This window comes from Piliocolobus tephrosceles, chromosome 7 (genome assembly GCF_002776525.5).
Source record: "Piliocolobus tephrosceles isolate RC106 chromosome 7, ASM277652v3, whole genome shotgun sequence".
Taxonomy (NCBI): Eukaryota; Metazoa; Chordata; class Mammalia; order Primates; family Cercopithecidae; genus Piliocolobus; species Piliocolobus tephrosceles.
Genome location: NC_045440.1, coordinates 144267649 through 144280067, shown reverse-complemented (window position 1 = coordinate 144280067; position 12419 = coordinate 144267649). Strand labels below are relative to the sequence as shown.

The following is a 12419-nucleotide window of genomic DNA, read 5'->3' as shown; positions in this document are numbered from 1 at the left end:
AGTGATCGCACCAGTAAGGCCTATTCGTATATTTTTCCTAAGTTTTCTTTGTATAAAACAGAGGAATGAAGTTGCTTTCAGAAATCTCTAAAGTTACTCTCAGTTAAAGCCTTTACAGCTATAGGTCCTGATTTTTCACTTTGTGCTTTATTTTTTATTTTTATTTTTGACATTTTCTTCTTCCAGTGTCACACTTTATACTTTAAACAGGAGTATATGCCTTATAAATATTATTTAAATGTTTTCAGATAATTTCTTTACATAAAGATAGCAATTTAGGAAAAATGTTAAATGTGATAGATTGACCATTTCCTTTTTAGTAAATAATTTTTCATCTTTTATCTTCAGTTTACCAAAAGGTCCTTGAAATACACATTTAAAAATAACATTGGTATGTCAGGCATTAAATGAGCCTTCCATGTTTAAAACGTAAACATCTTCCTATATTGATTTCGCTATTAGCTAGCTTTTTTTGATCTCTGGGGAGAAACATTTTGATATCAAAACATGAAATGTGATGCTTTTTAAGCTATTTGTTCATATGAAAAGAGCATTAATGAAAATGCTTGTCATGAAAAGCTAGATAGGGTATTGGTTGTTTCCAATTTTATATTGTCTTTATAAAATGAATTATTAAACTTGATAATTTCCTTATTCTCATTCATAGCATGTTTATGTATTACATAACTATTTCGTCATAGATCCGTAAGGTGAAGATATATTGCCTAGTTAAAATAGTATTAAAGGCAAATATCAAACATCTTTAGTGGGTTGTAGTTAGAAATATATGTTGACACAGCACATGTACATTTTTTAATTGAGATTTTTTAAGAGTTCAAATGTTAAACATGTTTCTACAACTCTAATGTACCATTTTCCTGGAAACATGCTTTACATAATAATTATATATGCCCATCTGTCTTCTCTAGATCATAAACTACTTATACATGTATACGTGTATATGCATAACGTAGCATGACAGTAATAAGTGATCAGTACATTCTACATGTGAACTGGGTGTGCCCAGATGCATTTTGTTAGTTCTTTAATCTACCGTAGTTACTTTGGATTTATAAAGTACTTTTAAAAGAGATGTTACCTTGTCATAGTGGCTCATGTCTATAATTCCAGCTACACAGGAGAATCCCTGAGGCCAGGTATCTGAGACCATCCTGGGCCACATAGCAAGACTGTATCTAAAAAAAAATAAGTTAATTTAAAAAAAATAAAAATAAAAGGTGATTTTACTGGGGAGAACATAGTAAGAGCCACAGGCCAGATTGTCCTGGACTACATTCCACCACAGTCTGCATAACCTTGGCCCTTACTGTAGGACATTATCTAACCCACACCTTACCTGAAAGAAAGTTTACAATCAATTTTGCAGTGTTAGTAAAATTCTGTAGTAACATTTTTTCAGAGGAAAGTGAATAGTGTAATATAGAGTTGTAATTACATAATTTTAAGTAGGTTTTCTATGTATAGAATGATGGTGAATACTGTACATTTCAAGGGAGGGAGTGAATGCTTAGGCATGACATAAATTCCGGAAGATGTAAAAATAAAATTGTTATGTTTAATTACATAATTAAAACACTTATGTGCTGCTGAAGCGAGCACAATTGCATAATTAAAACAATTCGTTTAGTACAAGGTAACATTTTTAAAGCTATGATGACAGCGGAAAATATCTATGACACATATAACAAGTAATTAAAATTTCTCATTTTCAAGTGTTCTTCCAGCTCATTCAGTAAAAGACTAGCTAGTATAAAAATGGGATACGTTTTAGAGGAATGGACACACAAATGTTCAGTGAATATATGGATACAGTGATATATTTCATTTTATATTTATTACGTTGACTAAAGAAACCTGATCACCACCACTGGCAAGACTTCTGGAGAATGCACTCTCATGCTTGTGTCATTGTAAATTGGTACATTTTCAGAAGACAGTTTAGGAGTACTCTGCCCATTTGTCTGCCTCTTGGAAATCAGTCATACAAACCACTGACCTGAGGAGGATGTTCACTATTGCATTGTTTATAATAGCAAAAAATGAGCAAAAATTAATAAATGAGGGAGTATGCATACATGATGTAATACGACGCAGCTGTTTAAAAAATAGCTCTATTAATGTATTAAAAACCTACATGTAAATGTGTGTGTATGTCTCCAAACTTTTGTATTTATAAGCATTAAAAAGTCTGGTAAGTTAAGTCACCAGTTTCAGTTAATGAATACTTCTAAGAAGAATGGAAGTACATTTGAACAAAAACATTAACTCCTAGAGTTAGACATTTTACATAGTGAGTCATTAGGGTTTTCTTAAATGCTGCTTCTACTGATGGTGTCTGTTGCCATTTTCCTGTATTCCATTATTCTCTTTATGAAAATATTCTCTCAGAATCCTTCTGTTGCTTATCTCCTTCTTTATACCTGCCTTTCTACCCACGCCGAGTTACTTAGGAAGTCTCCTATTAGCCAAAAATATAATAATGGATTCCTTTTTCTTTCAGAAAATAGAAATTTCAACAGAGTGCAAACAGAAATCACACTAATGTGCCATTTGAAAGGCTATATTATTAACAATTTGGGTATGAGTAAGGTGGTGGTGCTGGTGGTGGGTGGTGGTCATGTTCATGGGATAATAAACTTATCAGGTCTTTTTTCAGTTACTCTAAATTTGGTCTTCCTGGTGTGACTTGGTTATTTTGCTTGAAATAGATGTTCAAAATGTCAACAAGTGATGGCTTGCAGTTTGGCTTGAATTCCTATGCTGTGCAGTGAGTTGTATGTATACAGCGTTAAGCCTCACAACCATCTCTGCAAATTAGAAGAATTAAACAGTTTTTCAGAAAGAGTAACATGGGGTCCTAGGTTGATTTTTTCTTTCTTTTTTTTTTATTTTATTTTATTTTATTTTATTTTATTATTATACTTTAAGTTCTAGGGTACATGTGCATAACGTGCAGGTTTGTTACATATGTATACCTGTGCCATGTTGGTGTGCTGCACCCATCAACTCGCCAGCACCCATCAATTCATCATTTATATCAGGTATAACTCCCCAGTGCAATCCCTCCCCCCTCCCCCCTCCCCATGATAGGCCCCAGTGTGTGATGTTCCCCTTCCCGAGTCCAAGTGAACTCATTGTTCAGTTCCCACCTATGGGTGAGAACATGCGGTGTTTGGTTTTCTGTTCTTGTGATAGTTTGCTAAGAATGATGGTTTCCAGCTGCATCCATGTCCCTACAAAGGACGCAAACTCATCCTTTTTTATGGCTGCATAGTATTCCATGGTGTATATGTGCCACATTTTCTTAATCCAGTCTGTCACTGATAGACGATTTTTTTCTTTCTTTACCAAACAGTGGTCGGAGAGTCTCCCAAGTGCCAGATACTCCGCTAGGTATTAGGGATGCGTTTGGGCAGCTTAAGTCTTACCGTAACCCTTAGGCAGGTTGAATAGTCTGTGGAGAAGTATGATATGTGGCAAATACTCTGTGGATGCAACAGAAACATAGAGGATGCCACAGTGCAGACTGAGGTATTCCAGGAAGGGCTCCCTGCAGGAAATAGAACTTGAATTGAGCTTTGAAATATTGAGGAATGTTTCTACCTGAATGAAGGAAGAGCACCTTTCAAGGCATGTGTGGTATGTTCAGGGGAGTACAATGTGCAGCAGTATAGAATCAGGGAATAGTGACAAGTAATATCGAAAAGGCAGATTGGCCAGACCAAACACTGCATGCTTTCAACATGTAGTTGTTGAGCTCCTCCCATTTTCCAGGCACAGTTCTAGGATAGAGGTTGTAGCAGCAAAGTAGACAAGGTTTTGCATGCATGGAAATTTCTTGTAGGTGAGGACATACATGCAATAAACAAAGTAAATTAATAGAGAAAATAAATACTCTAGCATGTAATATATCAAATGGTGTTGAGCTGTATCGAGAAAAATAAGACAGGGAAGAACGTAAGGGATACAATTTTAAATAAGGTTGTCAGGGAAGGTCCCACTGAGAGAGTCACACCTGAAGGGATGGAAAACAGAACCTACAAGGATATCTGGCTATTCCCTATTAAAGGCTGGGGAGTGCTAGGAAGCATACCTGGAACAGCCGAGACCCAGGTCAGTAGAATGCCTAGCGGGGTGATCCCAGGGCTGGTGGTTGGTCAGGATGTAAAGACATTGTAAGGGCTTTGGCTTGTATGCGGTGATTTGGGAAGCCGTTGGAGGGTGTGAAGAGAGGAGTTAATGTGGTCTGGTTTATGTTCTAGAATAAGTACTCTGGCTGCCGTGCTGAGAATAGACCACGGTAGGTCGGCCTGGGTACAGATAAAGTAGAGGGACCAATCAGGAGGCTATTACTATGATGTAGGCAAGTGATGTTTGGGTCAGGGGTTCTGGAATGACAGTGACAAGTAAGAGGACTTTGAATAGAGTTGGACAGTAAAGCCTCGCATTTGCTGCACTGGGTATGGATTGGGGAGCAGCGAGGCCCTGTAATGACTGCTGGCTCCATGTGAACAATGGGAAGTATGCAGGTGCACCCACCAGGACTCAGTTCTGAATATCGGCAAGTCCCAGCAACCTTCAGACATCCAGAGGGAGGTGTCAGGTAGACAACCAGATGGAGAAGTTCAGGTCAGGCGAGAGGTCCAAGCTAGAGGTATGCGTTTGGGAGCTGCAAAGTGTGGGTGGTATTTGACGCTTTGAAACTGGATAAGGTTACCAAGGAAGTGAGGTTAAGAGGTACAGGTGTGAGCACTCGGTTCTCTAATCTTCAGGCCAGGGAGATAAGGAGGAACCAATGAAGACGACGAAGAGGAGGTGCCCTGAGAGGACAGAAGAAAACCATGAGAATATAGTACAAGGTTCAGGAGGCCCAGGGTGGGAAGCTCTCAGAAGGACAGAGTGATGAGCTGTGTTAATTGCTAAATGTAAGTGAACAATTGGGTTTAGCAAGGCAGATGTCATTGGAGATGTTGAAAGAGTATTTTCCATGTATGGGGGTGGGGGGAACTGATTAGAATGGATTCAAGGGCAAATGCAAGGAGAGCAACTATGGACAGCAAGTGTGACTACACAAGAGGTGTCACCAAGGAGCTGCCTAGAAGGGCACCAGAGTGGTGAGTGGTAGATGGGTGCCTCCTCAGCCTCCCGTGCCATTCCACAGACACAATGCAAAGATGACAGCCACAGCAATGTTTGTGTGCTGAGAGAAGTGAAGCAGTGCCTCGTAAATTAAGCTGGGGTGTTTAAATCTCATCCTGAAAGTTTTTGAGAGACACTAAAATGTTAAGCATAATAACTTGCTTGATTGATGAATTTGTAATTTGGGAAGTTTATTCTGAAATCATTTAGCTCAGATGGATTAGAAGAAAGGACCAGTTAGGGGGTTGTTACATTAATTCAAATTAAAGAGGTTAAACCAGGGAGGGCTCCATGTTTCGTGGTTTGCAAAATGAAGGCTGCAGGAAAGAAAGAGTCTCCCTCACCATTGAATGAAGTCCTCAGCTTCACTGTGGTCGGGCCAGCATGAGCCAGTCAGTGTGTCCTGAACTCTGTAGATAGCTGCCTGGCTCACCTTCCAGCCAGCCACGTGCACGGCTCCTTTGGGTGACAGCTCCAAGACTTGGCTTCTCTTATACATTTATTCCATTGGCAGCCACACACACCTGTGGAATTGCTTTCCTTCTGTTTCGCTGTGCTTCCTGCACAGGTTTTTCTATTGTTACTAGTGAGTAGTTTTATCAAAATGCAAAATGCCTGGTCCTTTGACAAGGAGTGTTGACTAATCTTAAGAAACCTTTCATCTTTTAGTTTCCTGCGAACAAAGTCTTTTACCAACTTAGCATCTTAGTTCTTTATTAGGATTAGGCCGTATGTATCGGGAGAACCCGCTCCCGATGGTTAACGTGGGTTCTTTTCTATTTCCTAAGTGTCTCGGCTGGTTTGAGAAATAAAGGGAAAGAGCACAAGAGAGAGAAATTTAAAGCTGGATGGCTGGGGGAGACATCACATGTCGGCAGATTCCATGATGTTCCCTGAGGCATAAAAAGAGCAACTTTTAATTAACGATTTTCAAAAGGGGAGGGAGTGGACGAATAGGGTGTGGGTCACAGAAATCACATACTTCACAAGGTAATAAAATATCACAAAGCAAATGGAGGCAGGGCGAGATCACAGGACCACAGGATGGGGCGAAATTAAAATTGCTAATGAAGTTTCAGGCACACATTGTCATTGATAACATCTTATCAGGAAACAGGGTTTGAGAGCAGATAACCTGCCTGACCAAAATCTATTAGGCGGGAATTTTCCTTGTCCTAATAAGCCTGGGAGTGGTACAGGAGACTGGGGCTTGTTTCATCCCTTCAGCTACAGGAGTCGGGGGCTTATTTCATCCCTTTAGCTTCGACCATAAAAGACAGCACGCCTTTAGGGAGTCGTTCATAGACCTACCCTCAGGGCGCATTCTGTTTCTCAGGGATGTCCCTTGCTGAGAAAAAGAATTCAGCGATATTTCTCCTATTTGCTTTTGAAAGAGGGAGAAATATGGCTCTGTTCCGGCCAGTTCAAAGTTACCTCTCTTGTTCCCTGAACATCGCTGTTATCCTGTTCTTTTTTTAAGATGCCCAGATTTCATATTGTTCAAACACACATGCTCTACAATTTGTGCAGTTGACACAATCCTCACAGGGTCCTGAGGCTACATTCATCCTCCTCAGCTTACGAAAAAGATGACTGAAGGGATTAAGAGATTAAAGACAGGCATAGGAAATCACAAGGGTATCGATTGGGGAAGTGATAAGTGTCCACGAAATCTTCACAATTTATGTTCAGAGATTGCAGTAAATAAAGGCATAAGAAATTATAAAAGTATTAATTTGGGGAACTAATAAATGCCCATGAAATCTTCACAATTTATGTTCTTCTGCCGCGGCTTCAGCTGGTCCCTCCATTCAGGGTCCCTGACTTCCCGCAACAAGTATCCTTTAAACAATTGTGTCTGATAGTTTATGTTTGTTATAAATATTGAAAATAAAACCATGAGAACCTAAGGTAGACAGTGTAGCAACTTTCTTTAAAGGGTCATTGCTGGAAAATACCAACATAGGCCTCATCTTTCCTCCCTGAATCTAGGCACCATCTTTTCAAAAGGAGTAAAAAGAGCCTTATACATCTCTTGTCTTTTTCCCCGCAGAAGGTGAACGGGCTTTGCCATCAATACCAAAGTAAGTACTGCTTTTTTTTTTTTAACTGTTATTTTTTGTTGGGAAGTTTAAGGAAATTTCCATGCTTTATTCATTTTCCTAAAAAAAATTAAATTCAATGTACATGATCAAGGAACTAGGAAACAATTCTAGAAAGAAATCAAGTCAGTTTTAAATTTTATTAAGTATTTAGGCTTAATCAAAAAGTTTCCATTTTTCCTTTAGGTTCTGTGGGAGAGCTAAAGAATAATCATAATGTCAAGAGCCTGTTGTTAAACATTTGCTTCATATGTTATTGCTAATCTTTACAAGAACCTGAAAATATGTGGCATTCTGGCTATTTTACAAAGTATGAAAAGTAAAAGAAATAATTTATGTTAATTGTCTTGTTTATTTCCTGAATTTCATAGTAGGTGTGTTGATCTACAAAATTAAAAGAATCAAATAGTAGTACCAAAATAACTTATATAATTTTGTATTCTCAGCCAATTTGCTAGGAACTGGGGACTAAGATATGAGTGCTAAAATCTAGACAATCAGATACACAGGTAAACACACAGTTATAGCTGTGTGGTAAGTGCTTGCAGAGATATTTGCACTTTCCAAGACACTAAAGAGAAACAGTGAGCCTAAGAGGCCACTGGAATAGAGAGGGTAAGGCCTGAGCTTTGTTCTGTCCCTCTCCTTGTTCTCCGTAGCCAGTCCATTACTGTTTCCTCCAGTTCCATGTTCTAAATGGATCCATCTGCTTCACCACCTTCCCACTGTGTCTCCCCTGTGTTTAGCTATCTGGGCTACCCAAGTACACTCCTGTGTTGGGGGTCCCCAAGATCTAGGAGTCACAAGACTCAGCTATGATGTATTACAGCAGATAAATACAAAGCAGAATCAGCAAAGGATGAAGGCGCATGGGGTGAAGTCCAGGGAAAACCAGACACAAGCTTCCAAGGGTCCCTTCCCAATGGAGGCCACAGGACACTCTGTATTCCCCAGCAATGGATTATGACGACCTGTGTGAAATGTTGCCTACTGAGAAAGCTCGATAGAGACTTGGTGCCCAGGGTTTTTACTGGGGGTTCTTTATACGTGCACTCTCTGCCTGGCATGCATCCAAACTCCACACTCCCAGAGGGAAAGCAAGAGTTCAGCATAAACCACATTTTTTGTACAAACATTTTAGGCATAGTGTACCATACCTGTCGGGATGGTGGCAACTCCATGAAAATCCGACTTCCCAGATACCAGGCAAGGGACAATCGTGTAAAGTCAGTCACAGTCCTGCTACGTTAACTCTTTTCTATGTACTTCTGCTAAATCAGTCTCTGTCCAGTTTTGCTCCTTAGCCTATCCGTGCTCTGTGCTACAGCTTGAGGAAGCTTTCCTAATTAAATATCTTAGATGACCTACTCTTGCTCTTAGGATACTTTGCAGTATTCTTAACCTAGCTTTCAGGAGCCCACGTGATTGTTCCCTGCTCACTTTAGCCTTGGTTTTTGTTACTCCTCATACTATTCCTCAGGTACACTGAACTTTTTTTTGAATTCCAGGAGCAAGCATCCTTTCTTTTCCCTGAAGGCCTTTGCCAGTATTCTGTCTTTGCATGATCCACTCTTCTTCCAACCTGCTTTTCCTTGCTAAGCCCTACTCATCTTCTAGGTCTCATTCTACATCACTTCCTATAGAAACCTCATTGACCCACCCACAAGCCAGGAGAGCATCCCCATCATGTTTTCCTATAATCGTTTCTAGTTATTAATTACCAGAGTCCTAAACATGGCCTTTTAACCTGTCTGCCCTCCCCAGGCAACCTGGCAAGTTGCTGACAGCCAAGGTCATATGCAGTACTGTGGGCCTCACACAGGCAGGGTCTGCACGTGGCTGGTGCACCTCTAGCTTTGGACAGTGCACTCTAGAGCATCAGCAGTGTCTGACAGAGGTTCATTTGGGGTCGTATCAGGGCAGGAACTAATGTTTATTTAGTGTACCTTTAGTTGTGGGAAGTTAAGGGGTAATTTTGGGATTAAAATCAAAGCTGGTCAATGTGGCGTGTTCCTGTGGTTCTGAGGCTGAGGCAGGAGGATCACGGAAGCCCGGAAGTTTGAGGCTGTACTGTACTGTGATCATGCCTGTGAATAGCAGCCACACTCTAGTCTGGGTGACTTCGTGAGACTCCACCCCATTTCTTAAAACACACACACACACACACATAGAGGAATCATGAACATAGGTATGAAAGTGAGTGAGGAAGGTAGTGCATTAGAAGTGTTAACAGATACGGGAAACTAAATAAATGAAGCAAACTTTACAAGAGTGGAATTTTCACAAATCTTAAAGCATCAGGACACCATTATTGCTATTGATCAGATAAATGCTGAAATCCAAGCTGTCGTGAGAAAGTTGCTTAGCGACAGCATACATGATTGTGGTGGGGACAAAGGAAAACCCCAGTGTTTTGGCAACAGAACAAGGAAGTAAATGATGTAATTTATTGATTTAAAATGTGTGTCCTCTGACTGCCCAATATAGTTCTAAGGTAAGTTGTGATAAATCATGTAGCTGCAATGGAAAAGAAAGTAATGAGTTGTTAGAAAACAATTTTGATTAAATTTTTATACTAAAGATATAAAATTCCAAATATTTGGAGAATTCTATAAAAGGAACACAAGTTTATAGCTGTTTGCTGTGATTACTATAGAAATTATACAGTTTCACATTAAATAGTTATAGTGCTTCAAAACGATGTACAAGTTGAGCATTTCTAATCTGGAACTTCAAAGTTCAGAATGCTCCAAAATTTGAAACTTTTTGAGACCAACATGTTGCAGCAAGTCGAAACTTCCTCACCTGACCTCATGTGTAACAGGTTGCAGTCAAATCTTTGTTTTGTGCACAAAGTTATTTAAAATACTGTATGAAATTACTTTCAGGTTACATGTATAAGGTGTATATGAAACATGAACAGATTTCATGTTTAGACTTGGATCCTGTCCCCTAGATTCCTCATTATGTATCTGCAGACGTTCCAAAAATCCAAAACATCTGAAATTTGAAACACTCTAGTTCCAAGCATTGTGAATAAGAGATATTCAACCTATACTGTTTTAAGTGTCAGTGTTTCACCTGGAAAAGGCTTGCTTTTATAAAAAGACCAGGTGACTTTGATATCTAAAGGCTCTGTGGTTCCTTTCTTCCCTGTGTTTTGTGCTTTCCAAAAATTTTTTACTAACTGTACTTGCATTTTTTAAATGGCACGAAGACTTTTGGCCAAAATTTTATTTTTTGTGGGTAAATATGTAAAACTAGCATTAAACCATTTCATGAAGCAAGTAGCAAGATACAGTGAAATTACTTTTTTAAGTATGTAAGTAATAGTACATATTAATGTATTTCTTGATAATTTTTTTACATGCCATAAGTTTAAGAAGGACCAGTCATACTATAGTATTTCATATTATGTTTTAGAGAGCAAAATTTACTTCCAGGTGTATGGTTTTTCTCTCGTAACTTTGGGGCAATCCTTTACTGTGTAGCATTTACATTTACATTTTTATTTAACCTATTCATACCAGATTAAATTGTATTGCATTGTTTTAAATTATTGTCAAGAGTATCTTTCTCACAACAGTTCAACATTCCTTCAGTTGTGTGTTTTAATTTCTGATCTTTAAAGCATTAAAGCAGCCTGGCTATTTTAATAGAATCCAATTTTTAAAGAAATCACCTGTCTAAATTTTGTCTTCCTTTTCCAAGGCAGTTCCCTACTTGATGAGGCCAAGTGGTGGGGTCCTGGGGAAATTGCAGGGCTTACAACTTTACTCTTGTCTGTCACAGGTTGGCCAACAGCGAAAAGCAAGGCATGCGGACACACGCCGTCTCTGTGTCAGGTAAGGGGCTCTAGGTAGCAGACCTCAAAGAGCACTCTCATGGGGTAAGATGATCATAGATGTCTATTTTTGGTATAATTGCTTCATTCTAGAATAGCTTATGAAAATAAGCATTCTGGCTATCCAAATTTGCGTAATTTTACCATCATTAAATAGTTTTAAGTATGGCTCATAGATTTTATTTTTTTAGATGGGACATAGGTAAAATACCAGATCACTCAGCAAGTTATTTAGAATTCCAAATTATTTTTGGGTTTTAATAATGTCATGTTAATCATATCCAGAATGAAGTTGCCATTATAATTTATCTTTGCAACTCAGTAGAATATACTTTGCATATTTATTTTTTGAAGTTCAGGAAATATGAGATGTTTTAAAACAATTTTTGTATTTCACAATTAATATGCTGTTTGAATATTGCTTTTTTAAAAATATAGTTAAGATACTGGTATGAGCATCATCTTAACTATTTGCTGGTGTGATTGTGTTGTACTTTCCTTGGTGTGTTTCAAAATAGATACGCCTTTTTCCCCATTTAAAAATGTGGGAAATAAAGGAAAGGGGGAGGATGAGAAAGCATCTTCTATGGACCCATTTGATATCTTAAAATATGTATGGAAATATATACATCTGTATATGCACATATATACATACATAACCGTATACGCACATATATAATTTTTTCTTATGTATGTGCATACATATATGTTACATTTCTGAAATAATAGTTTCCTTTTAACTTTAGCATCTCACTTAGAAAAGACCCCATTCCTGTTTATTTTGAATCAGTTTTTTTTGAGACAGAGTCTCACTCTGTCGCCCAGGCTGGAGTACAGTGACGCCATCTCAGCTCACTGCAACCTCTGCCTCCCAGGTTCAAGCAATTCCCCTGCCTCAGCCTCCCAAGTAACTGGGATTACAGGCACCCGCCACCACACCCTGCTAACTTGTATTTTTAGTAGAGACAGGGTTTCACCATATTGGCCAGGCTGGTCTCAAACTCCTGCCTGATCTCAGATGATGCACCTGCCTCGGCCTCCCAAAGTGCTGGGATTATAGGTGTGAGCTGCTGGGCCTGGCTTCCTTGTTTGTTTTTCTCTTTAATTGTACACAAATGTCCCATAAGCCCTTCCTCAAGAAGTATTTTTGCTTGTATTTGCACACTTGGCAAAGATACTCAGTAAAGGTGAATGGGGTGTGATGCTGCCACAGTACTACTGCTTGAGAAGTCATCGCTCACTTCCCTGTTAAGCAGAAGGTTGGAGTGCTAGAGCTGGTCTGATGGACAGCTTCGGGCTGGCCAGCATGTTGT

General features: G+C 39.0%; 1 protein-coding gene across 7 annotated transcripts in view; it reads left to right on the top strand.

Moving 5' to 3' along the window:
* The window catches only part of PTK2 (protein tyrosine kinase 2), a 362172-nt gene that overhangs the window by 209772 nt on the left and 139981 nt on the right, over positions 1–12419 (top strand). For all 7 annotated transcript variants that reach the window (XM_026454573.1, XM_026454578.2, XM_026454577.1 and 4 more), the window contains 2 exons: positions 7214–7244; positions 11055–11107. In XM_026454573.1, coding sequence (XP_026310358.1) covers positions 7214–7244; positions 11055–11107 — 84 coding nt within the window. The remainder of the gene's footprint in view (positions 1–7213; positions 7245–11054; positions 11108–12419) is intronic.